The sequence below is a fragment of the Thunnus thynnus genome, chromosome 12 (genome assembly GCF_963924715.1).
Source record: "Thunnus thynnus chromosome 12, fThuThy2.1, whole genome shotgun sequence".
NCBI classification, from domain to species: domain Eukaryota; kingdom Metazoa; phylum Chordata; class Actinopteri; order Scombriformes; family Scombridae; genus Thunnus; species Thunnus thynnus.
The window spans coordinates 16,025,144-16,048,535 of NC_089528.1; the positions used below are offsets into that span (position 1 = coordinate 16,025,144).

The 23,392-nt window shown below is 38.2% G+C and overlaps 3 protein-coding genes across 7 annotated transcripts; 2 read left to right on the forward strand and 1 right to left on the reverse strand.

Moving 5' to 3' along the window:
* The first annotated feature begins 1,478 nt into the window (after window positions 1-1,478).
* agxtb (alanine--glyoxylate and serine--pyruvate aminotransferase b) lies at window positions 1,479-5,717 on the forward strand. Its single transcript, XM_067604651.1, has 11 exons — window positions 1,479-1,824; window positions 2,273-2,465; window positions 2,633-2,697; window positions 2,864-2,964; window positions 3,071-3,141; window positions 3,229-3,313; window positions 3,416-3,514; window positions 3,708-3,777; window positions 4,417-4,512; window positions 4,723-4,851; window positions 5,341-5,717. The coding sequence occupies exons 1-11, from the start codon at window positions 1,549-1,551 to the stop codon at window positions 5,446-5,448; spliced, it is 1,293 nt and encodes a 430-aa protein (XP_067460752.1). The 5' UTR covers window positions 1,479-1,548; the 3' UTR covers window positions 5,449-5,717.
* A 373-nt stretch (window positions 5,718-6,090) lies between these two features.
* On the forward strand, window positions 6,091-10,867 carry thap4 (THAP domain containing 4). Of its 3 annotated transcripts, XM_067605839.1 has the most exons (6): window positions 6,091-6,258; window positions 7,015-7,150; window positions 8,281-8,339; window positions 8,827-8,964; window positions 9,486-9,589; window positions 9,797-10,866. In XM_067605839.1, exons 4-6 carry the CDS (start codon window positions 8,880-8,882, stop codon window positions 9,911-9,913), a joined length of 306 nt encoding a protein of 101 aa, XP_067461940.1. In that variant the 5' UTR covers window positions 6,091-6,258; window positions 7,015-7,150; window positions 8,281-8,339; window positions 8,827-8,879; the 3' UTR covers window positions 9,914-10,866. The 3 variants fall into 3 exon arrangements, with proteins under 3 accessions (XP_067461940.1, XP_067461939.1, XP_067461938.1); XM_067605838.1 differs by having other exon boundaries at window positions 6,091-7,150; window positions 8,281-8,448; window positions 9,797-10,867; XM_067605837.1 differs by having other exon boundaries at window positions 6,091-7,150.
* Window positions 10,868-10,961: 94 nt separating this feature from the next.
* On the reverse strand, window positions 10,962-20,842 carry bokb (BCL2 family apoptosis regulator BOK b). 3 transcript variants are annotated; one of them, XM_067605836.1, is made up of 6 exons: window positions 20,577-20,842; window positions 20,292-20,448; window positions 19,722-20,063; window positions 18,102-18,230; window positions 14,162-14,325; window positions 10,962-12,140 (listed from the first exon to the last, which is right to left on the reverse strand). In XM_067605836.1, the coding sequence occupies exons 3-6, from the start codon at window positions 19,942-19,944 to the stop codon at window positions 12,015-12,017; spliced, it is 642 nt and encodes a 213-aa protein (XP_067461937.1). In that variant the 5' UTR covers window positions 19,945-20,063; window positions 20,292-20,448; window positions 20,577-20,842; the 3' UTR covers window positions 10,962-12,014. The 3 variants fall into 3 exon arrangements, with proteins under 3 accessions (XP_067461937.1, XP_067461934.1, XP_067461935.1); XM_067605833.1 differs by having other exon boundaries at window positions 20,292-20,487; XM_067605834.1 differs by lacking the exon at window positions 20,292-20,448.
* Window positions 20,843-23,392: the final 2,550 nt, after the last annotated feature.

A 23,392-nucleotide genomic window follows, 5' to 3' on the forward strand; every position in this document is an offset into this window, starting at 1 on the left:
TCACGTATAAAATCAAACTTGTGACTTGTTTGATATTCAGTATGGAAAAAAGGAAAAAGGACGCTATTATAATTTTAACAGAACAAACTCTGATTTAACCTTTTTTAATGTACTGTATTGCATGGTTTTGCACACTACACAATAAAACGTGTGTGTGTATTGATGTGTTGATATGTGCGCACGTGTCTGCATGTGTGTATGGATGTGTGTGTGTGTGTGTGTGTTGTGTGTGAGGCTGTATATTTGCCTGTCCCCCTTCCTCCTCTGAGAGAGCAGATTGGCTCTCTGAGAGGAGACTCCTCTCTACAAACGCAATGCTGATGTGACTGCAGGGACACACAAAATCAACAAACCACTTGCCAGCTAACCTGAACCGGTTCTAAGCTGCCTGGTGCACGTCCTCAGTTTTCAACAAGAGTTCAACAGTCAAATGTTATGGATCAAAGCCAGAAATGATTCACAAAAACAGTCCCAGTGTATCCAAAATATAACAAAATTAACATGCACTTATGAGTCTTTGCCAGACAACATCTATTAAATTCAAATATTGGACCGAAAAAGATTAATCCCGAAGTCACACACGTTTGTGTGTGACTTCGGGATTTGTTGTTAAGACAATGTTCTGGCTACATACTGTCTGGTATTTGTATGATTTGTATTGTTTGTTTAGGAGTGTCACATATAGTTTCATCCAACTGGGGAAAAAGGCCTTAAGAAACACACTCTGAGGGACAATTTGAGAACTTTCTAGCTTTGAAAAGTCTTAAAATATTAATGCTATTTGCAGGAGGTAACAAAAAATATAGAATATAATTAAAGCTGCAAGCAGCGATGAACGGGCCCTCGCAATCGAAGGTCTTCTGTCACGAGCATGTAGATGTCTTCAGGCCCGGGCTCTTTTCAGACAATGCAAGAAGGAGATAAACATCACTTCCTTTGTCCACTGTTTTGCCTGCTGCTGGGGCTGATTCGCTGAAATTTCGTAGGGGGCGCTATTCAGCCAGTTTGCATCACTGATGGAATATTGTCATGTAGATGTGTTCAGGCCAGGACTCTTATCAAACATTTAAAGTTTGGTGTAGACTGGAGCATGTACAATAAAGTTATAGCAACTTCCTCTGTTATGGTGAAACATCAAATCTCAATGGTGCGAGGATGAGAATTTTCTGCAGGGTGAGACATGTCTGTCTTGCTCACACCTGTGTCATCAAAATTATGCAAGTTTTGGGCCCATTCACTTGAATTTCAATTAGAAACAAAACTCTTGATGAGTTTGTGTGTAAAACAAACTAATTACCTAATTTTATTAGGGTGAAGGCCCTAATAAAACTCAATATAAAGAACACATTAACTTTGCCTTTACTACAGTAAGGTGATATTACACCGTGCCCCAACCCTTTAGTCAAGTGACGCACACCGACCGTGGCCAACAGGTCAAAGACCTGTTTGTTTTAAATCTTCACCCAAAACTCCCACTCAGGCTCAGTCTCAGTCTGTCGGTTAGTGATCTGTCTCGGTGCAGGCTTCCCAGGAACCAGGACACCAGCCATGATGCAGCGGGCTTTGTTCAGCCGGAGCGCGCTGTTCGCTCAGCAGGCAGCAGCGGCCCTCGAGAGTCCCCTGGCCGCCAGGAGCGCGCCCCAACTACAGCGACTGGACCGCTCCATGTCCTCCGTCACCATCCCGCCGCCGGCATGCATGCTCCGGCCGCTAGAAGCGCCTTACCGATACCTGTTCGGACCGGGACCCTCAAACGTTCCTCCACGTATCTTAGCTGCAGGGTCCAAGCCGATAATTGGTCACCTGCACCCAGAAATGTATGAGGTAAATGTTTAGTTTGAGACTCAGACTGAGTGAGTTATATTCAAATTACTTTAAGGTGGAAACAACTTTTACTCAAGTAACAACTGCACTTGAGTTAAAGTTTGGAGGTGCAAACTTTGGTAGGTCAAACACTTGGGATATAAAATCATTACTTTTATATATTATATTATTATAAATATTGTATTTTTTCAATTTCTGGTATAACTGCTTGTGCTTGAGTGAAGGGTTTGAATACTCTTGGTTCTATCAGACTTTATCAACTGAAAGGGTTGCTGTGCTACACTAATTATTCATGCTAACCCCTTCATTTGCTACTTTTTAATATTTAATTTTAAATAGGCCTAGAGCTAATAGATATTTATGGTATGGATATAAAAAAATAAAATGTTTTTTTAGGGTTTTTGCCGACAAATAAGTCAAAATCGTTGTTGTCACTTGTGTTTCTTAGATCATGAATGACATCAAGCGAGGGATCCAGTACGCTTTTCAGACAGAGAACAACATGACTATATCAATGAGTGGCTCTGGGCACGCGGCCATGGAGTGTGCCGTATTCAACACGGTGGAGCCCGGAGAGAGCGTGCTCGTCGCCATCAACGGAATATGGGGGGAGCGCGTCGCAGAAATTGCAGAAAGAATGGGTACGTCTTTACGCACGGTTTTACGCACGCACCCAGTGGATCTCCAAAGAGAATAAAATGACTATACTGATACAATATCTACGTATCTATTCATCTTTTAATTCATCCATCAATGTATTCGTTCATTTCTTTAAGTATTAAATGATGAATGTTTTTTTTTTCTTTAGGTGCCAATGTACATAGAATGGTAAAAACACCTGGAGGATATTTCAGCAATAAGGAAATTGAACAGGTAGGCACAATGTTTCTGTACCAGCTCATAACTTCCTAAAGCTACTAAAATAAAAAAGTCAGCTCTAACTACTGTTGAACTATTAGGCCAATATATGAAAAACTACTTAATATCAAGATCATGACCTCAATGTAATTAAACTCCTTCTTCTTACTCCTGTTTTCAGGCCGTAGCAAAACACAAGCCTGTCTTGTTTTTCCTCACACATGGAGAGTCCTCCGCTGGCCTCTGTCACCCAATCGATGGCATTGGAGACATCTGCAGAAAGTGAGTCTCCTACTGTATCTGCCTTAGAGCACACAAGACTTATTGCTACATGTAGTTACACAGCACAGTGTCACATTATTTCACACTATGTCTCATATCCCTCCAGACACAACTGCCTCTTCCTGGTCGACACAGTTGCATCACTCGGGGCAGCACCAATTTTTATGGACAAGCAAAGTAAGGCAGTGATGAAAGATTAAATGGATCTGTCTGCCACTGTTTGCTTCTGTGTAATATAACCGGCCTCTTATTTTTTGCCACCAGATATTGACATCCTGTACACTGGCTCTCAGAAGGCTCTGAATGCTCCTCCTGGCACAGCACCCATCTCTTTTAATGACAGAGCATGGTAAGGAAGGACTGTGTGTGTGTTTCTGCATGCACATTTCCATAAATGGAGAACAAAAGATAAAAAAAACAATCTCTTTGTCTCTCTGTTACCCCCACACAGCCACAAGATGTTTAACAGGAAAACAAAACCAGTATCCTACCTCTTTGATATGACACATTTGTCCAACTACTGGGGTTGTGATGGCAAAACAGCCAGAGCGTAAGTTCACTATCTGATCTCATTCATGCAAGTGTGTATCATTATTCCCTTTGTAACCACCAAAACCATCATTTAACTGAGACTGTGACTCTGTTTTACTCCTCTGTGCTGTAAAGGTTCATAATTCAACAGCAAAAGGTTTTGGTACACTTGGTATAAAACTGTATTTAATCAAGTGTGGTTTGGTTTTTAGATACCACCACACTGGCCCAGTGTCTGGATTCTTCGCCTTGAGAGAGAGTCTGGCAATTCTTGCTGAGAAGGTAAAGGGACAGTTCACCACTGTTTGTAGTTACTTTACTGAAAGAAAAATCAGATTTTCTGGAATTTAAATCTTTATTCAGTTTGTCTTTAAAATTAATTCCATTTGAAATCCTTTGCTAAAGCTTTCTTTATGCCAGTACCTTATTGACACAATTGATATTTTGCAGCAGGGAGTTTGGCACTTTTAACAACCTGACACATTTATTTGATAAATTATGAACTGCACACTCACCACCCACTGCTGTTTGAGCAGATTACGTTTTTTTACATGTCCTAAAGGAAGTGGTCTCTCTATTACTACTACCTAATGCCTTTATTCTGTAATGAGGTCAATTATACAAGGCAGGTCTGCTTTGACTTCGTCTCGTGATATTTAGACTACAATTAATATGATTACAATAATCAGAATAGGTATTATTGTGCAAAATGTTTATCTTCTGATTTTTGCCTTAAATGAAGCCAATCACTCATATCAACATATCTCAAAAAGGAGGATAACAAGTTGCTGTTCTTTCCTCTTTTACCTCTTGTGAGTTGGCATTACTGTGTTGGCAGTTGTGAGTAGACAGGAACAGTCCTCCCCTCTTGAGTTTTTAACTAATTATTTTAGCTCAACATCAATCTTTGTCTCCCTCTAGGGGCTGGAGGAGTCCTGGAGGAAACACAAGGAGGTGGCAGCCTATCTTTACAGAGGACTGGAAGACTTGGGTCTAAAGCTCTTCGTCCCTGAGAGGGTGAGGAAGACAAACAAGAAAGCAATATGCTGTGTGACTGGAGTATTCAGGACATCAAGGATAAACAACACAGAACAAGAATATATATAAAAATAATTACTATTAGTTTGTAGCCCTGTATATCGTATATATCTAAGATTATAATGGGAGCATTCCTTACTGGTGTTGCCTTGTGTTGAACACAGACTGTTTTTCTGTAATGTTCTGCAGGATTTGAGGCTTCCCTCAGTTACCACCATTGCCATTCCTGACGGCTACGACTGGAGGGAGATGTTGGCCTACATCATGAAACACCACCAGATGGAGATGACTGGAGGCCTCGGCCCGTCCCTGGGCATGGTGAGTTAATGCGTGTATTTCAACACTGTACAGTGAACAAATGTATGCCTTTAACATTGGGGTCATAGTCATCAGCTGATCTTTGTGGTGAGTGACGGCGAGGGGGAGCAATCATTTATCTTTTCCCCTTTTTGAAATTCAGTTTCCCTTTTCCCTCAAATAAACACTTTACAAAGGGAAATACTCCTTTCTAAAATATATTGTGTTTCCATGAGGAACTGCAACAATTCACACATGGCCTTAAATTTAACCAATCTAACAAATATAGATATAATGTTCAGATTTATAGTTTAGAGCTCATTTCCTGGTACCTGAGATTGAGTTTCACACCAAATTAATCCAGACCAAATCAAATTAAATAGTTACTACAAGAGCAATGTCATCAGTTTGGTGTTTTTACAGCTTTCTGAATCATCCTGCTGAGTCACTGCAGACCCAGTTTCACACACTACTCTGATATACTGCACTTTCTATCACTCTTTTCATTAGGTGATGCGGATCGGATTGATGGGATACAACTGCGAGAAGACTAATGCTGACATGGCACTACATGCCCTGGCAGACGCTCTCAAGAACTGCAAAAAGAGCAAGGCTTAAGAGACCAGATTCCCAGACCACTGATCATTCATTAGGGAATAAAAAATAAACAGTCAATGTCCCCAAGCGCAGGACATTTGGAGCAGTGCCTACATTTCAAGAATTTAGATGATATATCTGTGCTTTTGTCTGCAGATTTTGTAAAACACAGACCATGTGTTATTCCTTATATAAATAGGCTAGCTTTAAAATAAATAAGCAGATATTGTCATATGGTCCATTCTGAGTGCACTGAAAGATGTCAATAAAGTGTGCATTATTTTATCAAACACTTTCTCTGCCTCGTTGTGTTGTAACAGTACTAAATTGTTTCAGAAATAGCATGAAAAGTTTATCAATATTAGCCACAGTCATGTTAATTCACGGTTATTTTCCATAGCTTTACAATCTAAACTACATTTCCCAGCATTCCCTATTGCGTTCGGGCCGTCTATAAAATTACGTCACACTAAATTTTTTTCTAGGATGGCGAAGTCATCACCCATCCTATTCTACCTCTGATTGGCTTACCCTGATATTCTTACCCTAACTCTAACCAATCTCACTCCTCATGTCTAGTAATAGCCAATCAGAGGCAGAGTAGGGCGGGTCATGACTTCGCCATCCTAGAATAAAACATTAGTCAAGCCGGAAAGCCCCGCAGTTATAGACGCAGCAGCCCCATGTAGATCCACCGTTGTAGAAATATGCGTGCATTTTGAAATGCATAAAATTGTATTTTAACGTTACTAATTCATTTCGTTACTATTTGTCGTTGAAGTTTTATCTAACGAGACGTCAGCTACTTTGAGTTTTAATGTTAACGTTTTGGTAACTCTACACAGTGTTTATGTTATTAAGCTAACGTTAGCTAGCTACCATCAGTGAATAATGTCAGCCTGTCCTTTGAGTCAATGATCCTTTCTAGTACACTGGAAGCTAGTTTCAGCATGAATTCATGAATTTTATCAGTAGTTATGGTATATCGGTAAAGATTTAACTCATTCACTGTTACATCTGGATGAAGAACTTTTAAAATGGCTTTTCTCTCAGCATCTCCCACAAATGCTGATAATCTATAATCATAATCTTTATTGAATTGCGTATGTCATTCATTAATGCTTAATGAAAACCTACATTATTCCTACTTAATAATTAGCCCGGCATTAGACCAAATATATAGTACTCAGCTTTATACCTGTTAATAGCACTTTAATCGAATTTGAATAAAAGAGAGATGATTATTATTATTTATTTGATCGGAGAGGGTTTAACTCCCTGCTTTTTCAAAATAGAAGAATTTTTTTCTCCAGTGTTTGCAGATTCAAATACTTGGATTGTACTTCCAAATACTTGTCTGCAGCTTTAAAGTATTAACATTAAATTCAATTTTATAAATATCAGATCTTGAAAGTCTATTATTAAAAGTTTATTTGAATGTATGAGGTTTTAATCTCAACACAAACATTTTATTTAACACTATGTATCCATCTACTGTCAAAAGTAGTCATAAATGCAAGATGCCACCTAACTGGTGAAATAATTGATAAAGAGAACGGTATTTATGCTGTTTTTAAATTGTGTCAGGGACACAGCATACCTGGTCATGTGCAGTTGAAAACCTGGGGCACAAATCACAACCTTCTGAACGCAGCAGGGGAGCATGACTGTTCCTCAGGAAAGAAGAGTGAGGAAGGCAGCGGTCCTGTACAAAAGGTGCAATGTTGCAAGAAATTGTGTCGCACATTCAAGAGAAGAAGAAGTTTCCAACTATTCTTCCAGAAGATATTAAGCATCCAGTACTACACAGAGTGTACTCCAGGCACCTGGTCCCTGATGAAACCCTTTGTCAGAACTATGAGGGCATTGTACCGCTAGTGACCCAGTAATCAGATCCTTTACTTAAGTAAAAGTACCAATACAGCATGTAAAAATACTCCATTACAAGTAAAAGTCCTGCATGAAAAATCCTAAAAGTACATAAGTATTAGCAGCAAAACGTACTGAAAGTATTAAAGTAAAAGTACTCATTTTGTCACTCTGACTGATATATTTTTATATATGATATCATTAGATTGTTAATAATAATAATAATAATAATAATAATAATAATAATAATAATAGTACTTCTTCCACCACTGACTTTGGAGGAATAATGTGTCAAAGTAAATGTTCTGTTAAAATACAAGTGTGTTGTTGTATAGACAAAATGAGATGTCATTGACAGTAAACTGATTATCTACGGATTGTTGACTGTTGGTTGTTACAAAACAAGACATTTGAGGACGTCTCCTTGGGCTTTGGGCAACAATTATCAGCATTTTTCACCATGTTTGGACATTATAAAAACAAAATGACTGATAGGTTAATTGAGAAAATAATCATTAGTTGCAGACCTAGTTTCTTCCATTTTTTCCCTGTTAAAGGGTTTTTGGGGGGAGTTTTTCCTTACTGGAAACAAAGGTCTAAGGACAGAAGATGTCTTGCTGTACAGATTGTAAAACCCCCTGAGGCAATGTGATCTGAGATACTGGGCTGTACAAATAAAAACAACATTGACAAGTGTGCCATATAAGATAAAGTCATGTTTTGACAGATATTACCTGTCTTTAATGGCATATGACTGCTAAACAGCTCTCTAACATGATTGTAGGTATATTTGTACTCACTGAACATGTATTTACTTAAAATTATAAGCAAATCTTCTTTTACAGCACATTCTACATTCAGAGTTTTTTTTACATACAGTCCCTTTTATTACTTGGCGTGGATCAAAACCAAAATTTGAGCTACTGCCCTTCACTACCTCTAATGACTTATTCTCTTTTTGTGTTTTGTGTGTTTTACCTTTAGTGGAGTTGAACAGAGACGCTGCACTTCAGCCATGTTAGACAAGCAGTCATTAACTTCATGTAGGTTAACACTGGAGGAACGAGGCCAAATATCAGTAGATCTGATCTTTGCAGCAAAGGCAGTCCTTGGATTTTCTCCACTTGAACTTCTCTCCTATGGCTTAACTGTGTGACATTTTGAAGTTGAAGGACTTTCTTATTTAACTCAGTCACATAAGATATTCTTACCCATAACAGCTTAAGTTTTGCTCACAAAAAAATTCTTCAATTTTATGGTAAATCTGTTTTACACAAAGGCACAGCAGAGACAAAAAGAGCAAGTACAAAAAATCTGAGACAAAACAGTCCAACAGTCAGAATAATTCAATACAATTTTAATACATTTCAGTAAATAATAAATAATGAAGAAAATACTGTAAGTGTCTCTGTGAGTTTCATGTTGACTGGTTATCACAAAGATGTTGCTGGTAGAGAGTAATGTTACATTTATTTATCTACATCTGTGTCTGGTGACGATTAAAAACTGTTCTTGTTTCTTGCCGTGTAGAAACTCTGTTGACAGTCTTCAGCTGATTCCTCGCTGTGTTGACAGCAGAGTCTATGAAGCCACTGCACAGAGAGCGCAGCGTCACTCAAACACAGCCGGGAACCAGCAGAGTGGCGTTCATCATCGAACAGAACTCAGGTAGATATTACGTTCACCTCACTGGACATAACCCTGCTTTTATCATCAGGGCTCCTACATGTTGTGGAGTATCTGGAATATTTTTGCAGTTTTGAAATGATTATTAGAAGCAGGGAGTTTTCACAGTAGTATATGTACTCACTTTACAGCAGTAAACACTGTATTTTACAATGTGTTTTGCATTTATTATATGAGGTGTGACTGGCATTTATATTAGGACCATAGTGCAAACATATTCCACACAAAGACCCGACACGAGGCAGAAATGTAGATACCTGACAATCACACACATATCATGCAATTCATTATTTTGAAAGCTGAGTGTTTTAAAAAGATTTCAAATATAATTTTAGGGTTTTAAAGTAAGATATAAGCAAATAATTTCATTACCAGTATAAAATAAAACCTCCACAGTGTATATAATGTCCGAACAAGTATAAATGAACTGCTTTTTCACGCCTCACTTAATCAAACAGTGCAAACAAATAGTGTGTTGAGTCCCGGTGTGTGTTCTTGTGCAGGTCTGGTGGAGATTGAGGAGGGAGAGCTGACAGAGCAGCAGTTGAACCTGCAAAGCCAGACTGTGGCCAGAATCTCTTTTGCCAGGGAGCCACATGTACAGCAGGTATAACAGTGATGATCTGATGCTGAATCTTGCACAAATTGTCAATAATAGTTACTTATTTATTCACTAAAATCATTGAATCTTTATATTACTGTCCACAAAACACCACATAATATTAACAGGACTCCTCTCAGGAGGTTATTTTTATCAATAAAATAATTCACTGCTTTGAGGCAATGACCTCGCCTGCTCTCCTCCATCTTTCAGATTTCTCAAGCGTTTCATCTCCGACCAGATGGGAGGCTGGAGCAGACAGTTTCCATGGCAACAGACACCCAGCCACTGATGCAGCACTTGCACATCACCTACCGTTGGTCATCTTGACCCAAATAGGCTGGCAGGCTTCTGATACATACAGATACCTTGGACAAGATTGACAAATGTTGCTAAAAATGGCAAAACAGCTATACTGGTGGGAGATAAATGTTTAATTATTTAAATCAAGTTAAGTGTAACCATAAATAATTATCTTCAAATAGATTAAATGCAGTAAAAACTGAAAGATGTTATTAACCAGGAAGTTTTGTTTGTATCTGAGCTGAGTCTCAGTCGTGCATTGTTTAAGCACTACAATGGATTTATGTTACAGTCAAATTTATTAAATTTCACATATTTACATTACATTGCTAAATTTGTGTAAAGGTGCTTGAATCGTGTTCATATTTATCATCATGATATTTAATATTTGAGTTATAAAGTTGATGAATTCACGTTAAGGACCGTGTCGTTTTATTTTTAATCTTCATAGCACTAAAATTGAAAGCAGAAGTACCTGCTGTTATTCTGTTTGGAGTGAGATTCATAGAGTTGCAGGGATTCGTTCTCACACTGGATGGCGTCATATGTAAGAGTATGATTTACGCCAGGAAATGTGACTTTTTGAGGTTTACAGAGTTTCTGTCATTTGTTTGGTTTACGACATAAGTATAAACTTTATTGGTTACATTAATGGATTACACGTAATTTAACCTCTTTTTTCTTTTGTTTTGTTGTTTTTTTCTCAAATCTTAAAAGGTTGTTTAACATTTTCTGTCCTGCTGGATTTTATGTTTCTTGTAAACTGCAATCAAGTCTTCCTTGCAAATGATAATCAAAATAAATTGCCTGTCAATGATGTTTTTGTGTATTTCAGGGCTACAGCATCTAATACTCGACTCTGCATCCTGCTGCATTTGTATTAATCTAATTCTTGAATGTGTTTCTCAGTTTGACATATGGCAACTTAATTTGTTCGTCACTGTTTTATTTTATTTACCCCAAAGGAAAAGTCCACTATTTTCAACTTTTAAGGGTTTGTCATAATCAAGTTGTCTGACGTTCATTCAGAAGGATAAAACATCAATAAAATCGACATTAATAATAAGTCAACAGGTGAAGATTTTGTTGCGTTTATTGTGGATTTTAAAAAACATTCAGACACACACATTTATAAATTAACACTGTGAAAGTGACAACCATCACAACACAACCGTTCTGAAGAGCCGTCTTAGTGGTCGTCTTTATACTGCTGTGGCTTCAATTGTTAAAAGTCATAATCCAAATAAAAAAATAAAATCATAAATTAACTATTTACATATTAAAAAGTGAATCAATACCATCACAATCTGCACATACAGGATAAACCATTGCTCTGTCGTTAAGTTCTTTGGCCAAAAATGAACTGAAAGTCAACCCAACATTACTTAGTAAATCGTGTCTAAAATTGCAGCCAAGTTTTTGATAGTTCACAACATTTTGGATCATATTTGGACACTTTCTGTGCTTTGGTAAAGTACAGTAATATAGATTAAACCCATTAAGTGTAAGCAGTTGATACCACCTGGTATTGTTCTTAGGTGTAAACTCGCTCCTGAGTGAAATACATTTGCTTCTCCATCTGATGTCAGTCCTTTTCAGACTGAACTCCACCTTTATTTAGACAAAAACTCAGACCCAGCCAGCTGAGCAGATGCAGAGCATCAAATTTTATATCAAACGTACATAATAGCTCACTTCCATCACTCCTTTGGGTGTATTTGCTGAGACAAACACAAGCATTAAGCATCAGATGTTTATCTGAGGAGTGAACACCATCATACATTACAGTTACAACACTGGAGAGGGCTGACGCACTGCACTGGTGTATACAGTGTGGAAATATGTAGAAGAAGTGGAGTGATAAAGCTTGTTCCATTGCCATATATGCTCTTATGTATCACTGTGACAACTCTTTGGATGAAGGGTAATCACTCACAGACTCATCTGACACCAAGATAACACGAATATGATGCTGACGAAACATTCGCTGATGGCCCATTCAGCAACAAACCGATATCTGCTGGAAGCGTGACCATCTCCACTCCCTCTTTTATTGACAAGTCTGAGATTTCAATCTCGTATCAAACACGATGACGATGACTCCGGTGCTCTCCTGTGTCTCAGTTGTTCACGGTTCCTTCATGATGTAGACGTACATTGTGGTGAGGAAGTACTTCAGAGACTCTATGATGGAGGAGAGCCAGTTGTGTTCAGGGGTAAGATCCTTCTTCACCACACACTTTGTGATTTCCGCCTGGAAAAAGCAAATTGAGAAATATTTTAAAAATTACATTCCAATGAAGCTTTAAGTATTAAATATAATAAATACTTGACCAAACGTATTCCAGATATCATAAGCAGAAACCTCTCTCAAGGTTTTCAATTGGGTGCTCTGCTTAAAAAAAAAAAGTAGTGCAACAGCAATGTGTTTGTTTCCCCCAAAACAAATTCAGGAAAAGAGATCATGTGGTAAGAGTTTGCTCTCAAGTATGGAAGCTGAAACATGACTTACTGTCATTCTTCATTTGGTGTAAATATTGATGATTTATCAGGGAATAAATTGTATACATTTCTGTGATTTATTTGTGCATTTAATCTATAAATAAATCTACAGTTGGGCTACGTTCACATTACAGGCCTTAATGCTCAAATCCGATTTTTTAGTCAGATCCGACCGTTGAGGTACAGTTGAGGTCCTTATTTTTATTATAATTTATTTTTATTATAATTATAACTATTCTAATTATCTATTAACTCTCCCTGCTCTTTCTTTTGTTTCTATCTGCAGATGTCTCTCGTTTTTCACTCTGTATTAAGTGTTTTGTCAGAGTGATTTCAGAGTCATTTGGCTTAACAATCAGCACGTCTACTTCTATTTATTTATGTGTATGTACTTTAATAAGATAAGTAATACTAACTTCTCTCTAAAGCAGGACTGGTCACAGGAGTGTGGTTGATCCTGCTCTCTTGTTAGTGATGTATACAGCTGAGCTGACTGGTGCACATGCTACCAATGTTAGCTAGCTGCAAGATCTTTTGCCTGGTTTGCTCAGCTGACCAATGTTTTGTGCTTTACAGGGAAGGTAACACCAATGAGCTCATTAACATACACACAACACATGAATACATTTGCAGAAATATCTAAATATATGTAACAAATGCATTATTTATTATAAATGATTCCCTGATAAATTACTAACATACCAACAACAATTACAACTTTCACTCGTTGACGTTCACATATGAAACAGAAATTAGCCAGTTATTAGGAGAAAGCCTGGGAGAAGAGAAAACAAGCCCTTTATCAGTTCATTTGTGATAGGCCAGATGTTTGACAGAGAAATAAAAATAAAACAAAAAAAAACTAAACTAAAAATATTATATATATTAATTTTAGCATTTACATAATTATTCTTTATTGAATACAATATGTATGTATTTATTTATTTATTGAAAACTAAGTCATTTTTCATCTTCCACACAGAGTAAGGCATCACACAGAAATGTGTCAGCAATTTAGTCAGTAAATTAGTTGTAAAATAAGATAAAATGATTAAGACGTGAGGTTTTGCTCTCTTTTTTTCTTTTTTTTTTATAAACACCGGAGTTCCACATTTTTCCTATTTTTGGTTTGAAGAAACAAATACCAAGTATGCCTGACTGGCATTTATAAAACAAATCTATTTGAGTCAAGCATAACAAGACCTTATTAAGTCTTTTAACCAACAGAGGGCCACAGAATCAAATAATACCGCAGGAGATCTTTGTACCAGATCAGCCAACAGGAAGCTATTTTAGGAAGAGCACGACTGGGCCTTCCTGAGCAAGCTATCATCAGATTTCATGCAACTCCCCTCTAACTCCGGTTATCAGAACTTATGTAAGCAAACTGAGCTCTGATCCATCAACAAGATAAAGTATTCATCATGGCTCTGCATATTACCAGATTACTGCCATGTTAATCCCTAGATAAACAAGACGCAGGCAGTATTTTTACCCCTTATTGTCTCAAATATCCTCATGTTTAACTTCAAGTTCAAGTTTGTAATTTCAACGGTGAAAAATGCAGTCGAAATTAAATAATGTTTCTTATGGACCAGAATAAAACAAACACTGACCATAGGTCAGAAAAAACATGAAAAGCTTGAGACAAACTTTCATTCAGTCTTTGTCCAAAATGTCTCTCTGTAACACCAATCATGCTGCAACATCACAACGTCATATCACAGCCTTAAACAATCATTATTATCAGCACATATGGCAGTGGTCACTTACCCATCCTCCCCTTCTCTTCAGCCAGTGCACCAGGTACTTGCGGACAAACTGGCCCAGACTGTCCACTAAGATGTGAACTGTGCTCGGATGACCTTGTCTGACACAATCCACTGCAAGGGCTCCGGCTACTGCATACATGGATACCACCTTTCCCCATGTTATACCTACAGCACAAAAAACAGACATGTTTTATGTCCTTATTTATGCCTATCAGGCACTGCTGCTTGTTATTAGTGTAAAGTCAACAAAACATTACATCATAAAGCTTCAGCAATTCGAGCAGATATCGATTCTGTCTTGCAGTCACAGGGTACTTGTTTGATAAGTGAGAAACAAAAGTTACACTTCATCCGGAAGAGTTGAGCTTTAAGCCCCCATGGTAGCAGAATTTCCTGACCGGAATCGATAAAGTGTTATATTTATCCCACTATAAACACTCCTTTCCTGTTCTCATGGGTGCCAATTCCAGTCCATGCCAACCATTAATACCCAGTTGCACTATGGTTTCTGTTTCCTTAAAGTCTGTTATATATTCTGTGACCTGACACAGAGTATGTCGGTGGACCTTGTACTGCAATAAAAAAGCATTTAAGTCAACAAGCTGGCCCATTTGTGTTAAAGTAGCTGATAAGACATCTTACTTTCTTATGCGCCAGTAAAACAAAAAGGTCAGAGTGAGGCTGCCTTTGCCCCGAGAGATGGAAGAAACACTGATGCAGTTTCTCATGTGGGGAGTTCAAGAGGTTTAGGAAATGATTTTGCATTCAACACTCAGAGGGAATTGAGTCATGATGCTGAAAAAAAAACAAAACAAAAAAAAAAAAAAAACACAATTCGTTGTCCTTTTTCTACTTAAACTCATCTAAAAAGAGAGAAGAGTTGACCTTAAAACAATCTAGTTGGGTAATTAAGGGCAATTAAGGGCATCTGGCCATTTCTAGGTACAGTTTCCAGGGCAGCAGAGATTGTTAAAATGACTGCCATTGATGCACTGCAGGACGTAATGGCATTAGCCTGCTTTAGGTCAGCTTGCATTGTCATCGCTGTTCCTTAGAGCTGACCTACAGTGTCTGACTGCGGCTATAAGGGGATAGAGCTCTAGGCAAGCTTAAATGAGATAACTGTCCATGGAAGCTGTCAGACCACGTCATGTCTCACTCTCTACTGAGAGGCTGGCCAAGAATAGAGACAAGATTGTCAGGGATAAAGCTGGAGGAGAGGAGGGCGGAAAGAGAAAGAACAGAAGTAGGAGGCAGGATAAGATAGATGGAGGAGAGACGAGCCATGTTGATTTTACTGAAGGAGACCACAGTACAGATGGCCGTGTAACCGCCTCCAAAAAAATATGTGGTCATGATACATGCCGCAGTATGTATATACTCTTTAGGAACATTATCATTCCTTTGTGGTCATTAAATTCAAGTTAAGCACCTGAAGGCATGATAAGGAATGACAAAGACCTAAATTGGTAATTACAAAATTAATTCTGGACAGCAGGGAAAACAAGCGTACATGTGTTTTACTATTTATATCCAGTTTTTGACCCGTCCCAGAATGCTGGGGCAGCCCGGGTTCAGCAGTTTGTTATTCTTCAGGAGGAATCCCACGCCGTTTCCAAAAATTGCATCCTTGTGACGTCAAAACAAGAACAAGTTAAGCCAGAACACAGGCAGGAAAATTAAATCAAGCGAGCCTGTTTTTGATCTTTCCTGGAAATATGCCAGATTTGAGTCATTCATCACACTGTAGCCAGACTATTTAATCTATCCCAAAGGCTCATACAGAAGACATACAGTCACTCTTTATTTGGATACTTCCAAATGTCAATGCTGCTTGTGATGGCGTACAAAGCAGAGCTCTTGAACACAAGTTCAAGACCAACCCAAACAAGATCCAATGAAGACAAAAGTGTTCACCCAACAAGACTGAAGACGGATTTAACCAGAAATCATTTAAAACTTTTTTACACTGTTTTATTATTCCCTCATTCCCTCAGGACAATCCTTCAGATTCAAAGCTGGAGTACGTTTGAAACAAACTAGTACAGTACATACAAACATGTGTTTAGATGATACCTACATAACAGGTAAATGTGTTTATAGCTAATCACAACAGTTACAATCTTAAAAGTCTGCCGTCATATAGAGGGGCAAGATGTGATGATTATTCAACTTTCAGACAGTCTCTCCTAAAGAGTCATTGTGTTGCACTCTGCTGTGAAGTAACTGTGTAAAGAATGAAAAAAAAGAGAGCTTGAGAGAAAATTTCAAACCTGCTTACTTTCTCACCTCCACCAATCACTGTGTGCTTTGGAATGTTAAAGAAATTGACGGGACGCAGCCGCCGTCCAATTCCAACACCGGAAAGGTGTGTAGAGATGGTTTTATACACTGTTCAACTATTTGATAAACATTTTGTTTGACACATACTGACACCTTTAAGCTTGTCAGGAACATAAACCATACCACCGGTGTCGTCTACTCTGGGGTAGTGGGCATCGTGTTAAATGGAATTTGTTAACATAATTGCCAAAAAAATTCTGGCAATGAGTATGTGGCATATGTCTGATATCAGAACCACCACAGTAGAAACAACGTCACCTTTCACAGACTGTAGCACAACAGGATTAATCTTTAAGATGCTCACGTCACACCTATTATCCATTGAAATAATCCCCATGCTACTTTATACTCTAAAAGGTTTTAGAACATCCAACAATGTCTACAAAGAACAATATGCCAAAACTCCTGACAGGACTTGGTCAAGAAGACACATAACCATAAGGCTGACACCAGTGGTGAAGACCAACTTCAAAGTACCTAAAAAGATCAAAGACATTGAGACCCGATTCATGACGAGAGTGGACAGAAGACAGACGGAAAAGGACACAGCCTGACCTCAAGACAAGCCACATTTTTGTAAAAGCACAATATCTGCATCCACAGTCAAGGTGCTTGTTCATTATGTGTGTGAATTTTATTTGAGTGAGATTCTGAAATGTCTCGGCTACATAATGCCCTCATAAATTCCCACAATGGAACCAAGAAAGTCGAGTCCATGGTATGTACACGACTTTCTGCTGACAATCCAACAATGCAATGCCTCACATTTTATAGATGCGAAACTTACGGTCGTGTAGTAACGTCACAAAATTATGATAATTTATAAGTGTCCAAAAGCTCAGTTTACCGCTCACTATAGAGTAAACTACCGAGTGTCCATTATATACTGATACTATCTATCAAGCCAGTGGAGCCACTCTTGACACATTTTACGGTGTATTGATAACAAGGGAGACGTGCATGAATGAACGAGGAAGTGATTTTAGGCACAGACCATGTTAATGATTCAAAGGTAATGACAGGCCATCAGCACCTTACAATCAGTTTCGCAGTCAACACTATGAGGAAATGACACATTATCACACAATTAGCAACTAGCTGCAAATCCAAAACAGCATCAGGCTGAAAAAAGGGGGATTTTATTTAAACCTGGTATTGTTTAGGCCTTAAAATGCCTCAAGTCAAACCAGACAGTACAGAAGGAATACACTTTTGTTCTAATAGTTCATAATCCAAACATCTCAAAACTGTAAAGTAATCAGTGTCGTCTGTTTAGGAAACCACAGAATGTCTAAACTTAGCTCTTCTGGATAAGTGTGGGAGCAATTATGTGTTTTGGATGAAGTTTCACTCCACCTACGTGTGATCTGCACCCACTCACTCTCAACTGAAAGCACCTCACATCCAAAAGGACGTGATGGAAAACCGCAGAAGAACACCTGATTAATCACAGTAACTGCCTTCATCATCGCGGAAGTGTAAATGACTTCCTGAGCTGGCTGAAGACTACCTGTTTAGTTTCCAGCAGGACAGACTCTGGATCTCTTACAGCGTGATACATTTTCATCATCACCTTTAGGTTCAGAACAGCCGCATACCTGTTGAGAAGATCTCTGTTGCCACGCCAATAAAGGCATCCGAGACCATGTTCTCCATGGCAACAGAAATGTTGAGCTGCCGTGCCACGTTCCTGTACAGACTGGGCTGTATGCACTCCAGCTCGTCACCTAGGTAACAGAGGGAGAACGTACACAAAAAAAATAGAGAGAGGCAGGAAAAGTCTGTTAGGAAGATCACAGTTAATCTGAATGAATAAGACCAAAACACAGAGTCAGTTGAAACCAACTATTCAATCACTCTGGGTTATGAAAACAATCCAACTATTCAATCAACTTAAACGAGTGTCACTCAGATGTCACAGTTATAAGTAAAACATGTATTTCTCTACTGATTTCTCTAAAGAACAAACTGGACACTCATTAAGTCAAATAAATCCTCCAGATGTAATCACCTGGTTCAGGCAGTTCTCTCATACAAACACGTAATCCTCAACTCCCCATCTGCCCCAGTTTATTAAAATAGCTGGAAAAATATACACCTACAGTACAGCAGAAAATGATAAAGAAGTATTCAGTCTGGTTTCTGACGTGTATCAATTATCTATTCCAACTCTGCTGAGTCATCACAGATCTCAAACCTCATATTATCTTAAAGTAGTATTATCTCTCTGTCACAGGTTTCCAGTCCAAGTCACACAAGACAATGAAAATCTATCAACTGCTCCATGTTCACCATGTTAGATTACAGAACATTTCATTCACAGTGTGCAGGACTAGAAAGTCTTTCATTTTAACGTCTTGAAATCAAAACCTAGACCTGAAAAAAATAAATACAATAAACCTTCTTTTATTAATATGCATTTTTCGCTCTCATTAACCTTTTTCATTACTGGTAGGAATCAAATATGGAGTCTGTATTTTACCAAGTGGACCCTCCTCCTTTTTTATGGTATGTTGCAACAGTTGATACCTCCACCAAGATATCTCAAAAACATGTTGACATGTTTCAGTGAAATTTGGTGGAAAGTACAGCTGTGATTACTTTTTGGTGCTGATCTGGATCCAGAAACGTCCAGGATTTCTTCATATTGCAGGATGGAGTTAAAAAAAGAATTTTCTTGTGAACTACTGTATGTGATGAATCTGTTCCATGATTTCTATCACTATGTGCGTTTTAATTCAGATCCAGACGCAGATTGAAAAGGTCTAAATTATTTCTATGATCAAAAAATACATTTTGAGGGTTGTGCAGACACGGTGGAGACGTTTGCTCTTTGAGTTCTTTCTACTAAGAAATTCTGTGTTTAGGTTTTTTTTTTATGTAAGACTTTATGTAAAATATTAAGATTGAAATCATGATGAAGCCATGGCCCCATAGTTCACCCATGACTGTCAAAGATGGCAACTTACATGGTAAACTGGGGCAAATCAAAACCTAAAAGACATATAAGAATACATTGTAATGACCCTATACTCTCCTCAATTTATGAGGAAATGTCTCCACAAGATCAGGTTCAAAGTACAACAGAAGATGACAGCAAAGGCCTTGAATATGCGTACATGTTGCTAAAAGATGTCAGTTTGCCAATTCAAGCCCCTTATTTTATCCATTTTGACGTTCACTAGTTTTCTATGGCGTGTAGTTCAGATTTCTCTTACCGAGACAGAGAAGCACCAAAGACACCTCGGAGAGCGCCGCATTTGAAGGAGAGAGATTGAGTTCAGTTTTGGACCATCCCAACCCGTTCTGGTTGAGCCTGGAGAGGATGTAGTCTCTGCACAGCGCTTTGGACTGGGACACCAGCTCCTTCTCAGTCAAAGACCTATCAAACACATCCAGGACCTCTGCGGCAAACACAGAAGACCGCCGCAGGACCTCCATGTCCTCTTTGCAGGGGATCTGGGTCAGGGAGCGACTGACCTCTTCAGATCAGCTGTGCCTAAATGTGTCTCCTCTTTATCCCAGAGGAGCAAACTTTAACGCTGAAGGCAATATAGCAGCTGTGAGGATAATAAAAAGAAAACCCTCATTTAGAGACAGCCAGAGTTAATCGATTAGTCACAAAAACACATCAATACACCATTTGATCTTGAAATTAGACACTTTGAATCATCACAGTGGTGCAAAAAAATAAGCAGCTTGTTTGATTAAATTAATCATTTTTTTACATCTACAGGAAATGTGGGTGTATACTCTCAATCAGGATCTAAATCAGACCAGAAACTTACATAAGAATATGATGGAGGCGTTATTGTTGTGAGTCACATGGTAGGGTGGTCCAGATATTGCTACACTTCTTGCATTATGCAAGCACTGATACCACAAGATGAGGGAAATATCTTGCCACTAGGACAGCAACAGCTCTATCTTCATTGGGGATCAAATCTATGAACCACACGAGGTTTCAGTGCAATCTTAGGTAACCTGATAAAAAATGGAACATTTGAATGTATGTGTTAAATTGTTTGATTGTCAATTAAGGCTGTTGCACACCAAGAACAAACCACGCTTACCTTCAACATTTTCATCCACACAGAGATGTCCTCGCAGTGACTTGTCCGATAATGGACCTCCAAGTCAGAAAACCTCTCAAACCAGCTCTCTGTGGTGCTTCCTAGCCAAAAAGAGTCCGACCTTCAGAGCAGCACAGCTCATCTAAACTAGTGCCACACAATCAGTAAGAAAACCACAGGGCGAAGTTCTGCCTCACGCCTCATTTCATAGTGCGGCTGATCCACTTGTTTCCTTGAAAAGCTCAAGCGGACTGAGCCGTGGGACGCAGTTAGAGGACGCCTACCTGTTGTTCCACCTTCCCATTGGCGCTCACTGGGTGCGTTGGATTTGTCGGCAGGAAAAGCCCGGAGGAGGAGTTTGACGCCTGCCTCACAGCCACTTAACAAGCCAACACTTAATACGGCAGACAATGGAAGACAAATCAACTGCATCTACATCTTCATTCACAATTTTCTGTTAATTAGCCTGCAGTGATACTCTGAAAGAACATGGTTTTCTTGTGCGTGTGAGCCAACAGTCAGTGATGACAGTTTTTTCTCACTGATGCAATCCCGTATGCGAGTAATTATAACGGGAGTTCCCGGTAGCTACAGGTGTGACCCTGCAGCTGATCTCCTGCCAAAGTTTATGTAAGTGTGCCTTCCTGAAGCCAGAAGTGGCACACCTTTAATCCCCAGCAGAGCTGATAAATATAGATGTCCTGCATTTACAGCGCTGACACAAAGCTCACTGGCCTTCATGGTGTTTCATGTATGAGATAGTCTTATTGTTTTATATATAAATTATATCAAAATACTGATAAATAAGTTATTATAAAGCTTATTTTCATTTATTTTTCAAGGATAGGCCTAATTGATTTCTCTTTCAGGGCTAATTCATTTATTTTTCAATGACTCCACTGGTTGTTGATGTTTTGAAAAGTTGTAGTGTCGAAATGTTTTATCATGTAATCCACAAAACGAAATAAACAAGGTCAGTCAGAGGAGACTAACATAAACAATGTCCCTGTTTAATAAATCAGACGCTTTTCGGTTAATTTCTCTTTCACACACGTGTTTTTTAGCTGCTATATCAATATTTGACAAGGAAAACATAAATCATAATGTGTCATATGCACATATTTTATCACAGCCTCACTCAGCTGTGTTAATGCAACAAACAGTGGAAAATTAATTAAATTAAAAATTAATCATAATTATTATGACTGGCCAGTGGAGAAAATTATTTTGTGCTATAAATTATGTTAACCTTATTTTATCATCTATACTAATTATATGGCTTATAGTTACATTAGGTATTTTTTATGTAGTTAACTGTTTGGCCACTGAGTGTCGCTGTTATTCATTTTGTGTTGTGACCATCACTTTATTCTCAGAAAGGTCAATAAGCGGGTTCGTACAAAAAAAAAAGCAATATTGACTTGTGTGACAATTCATTCAAGATAGTTTCTCTCTTGGTTGATATTCGACTCCATAACAATATATAAATACAATTCAGTACACTATAATTTGCAGGTAGTGTTGATGATTAATAGTCTGATCCTTGCCATTAATATGACAGTGACAGGATTCATCAAAATTAAAGAAACAAATTAACCTGAAGTATTAACGCTGTTGTGTTACTAAGTGACACCTGCTTCTTTATGACCTTTTAGTCTTCCAGCAGCAGTGTCTGAAGGTGGGAAAACTAATTACAGAATGAAATCCTTGTTTTTGGACAAATATTCACACTGTAATTCAGTTCAATGTTAATCCTTCTCGGCCTGGTTTGTAACAAATCAATAATCTGTTTTATTTACTCTGCAACACTGGTAACAGACGTTCAACCTGGTTGTCTGCAAAGCATTTTGAACTACAGGTTTACTTTGGAAAAAGTGATAATGTTGTTGTTTCTTTTCTTGTGGAGCTACAATATATTTAAATAGACACCAGAAAGAGCAAAATAAAGTTGAATTATTGTTAACATTACTAACACCAACTTGTCCAAACTCGGGTGAATGAGTCTTACACTGAGAATAATGATTAGTAGATATAATAAGTAGACTAAAACCACTGAGGTTACACCTCTAATCTCTGTTTTTGGGATAATCCTTAAATCAAGGAATTGGTACTTAATATTTAGGTATATCAAATGTCCAAAATAATAAGCTCAAATTCTGAGTGCAAAATCTAAGAACAAAAAAGCTAAAAACTGTGATGTTACCAAAAGAAAAAAAATCAAACCCTTTTTTTTCTGTCTTGGAGATGCTGGTGACCAGTTTCTGAACTGATTCTGTTAAAAACAGTCTATTCAAGAAAGAAAATGTCACCCCCTGTTGACAATGATGAGTCAGTATTCACATTCATTTGTTCAGATGAGAAACCTGAATTTTCAAATACGGACACCGTTGTCTCTATGATCCAGCGTCATGCAGTTTTGTTATTTGTTAGTTTCTATGTACTAAACTTTGCTGTCGGGCAAAACCTAAGTCAGTCACAAGACCAAGAAGAACAGGGAGTGTGTTGTTGTAGTAATATGGCAGCTGTGAGAAACAGCTGACTATGCAGTTTGCCTGACTATAGAGACAATACATTCACATCCATTTTATGTCACTTCAACCTCCATCAGTCAGAATAATGACAAGTTTTAGTCACATTTTGTTCTTTTGCTCACAGTTTTAGTGACTAAACAGTAGAAACACATAGTAGAACTGTTACGTTAAATATATCAAGGTTCTGTTATTTTGCAAATCATTTATAGATGCACTTGTTGTTATTATAGATCCTTGACTGCACATGAATGACACTGCACATAAATGCAGCCAGCTTGAGAAGAA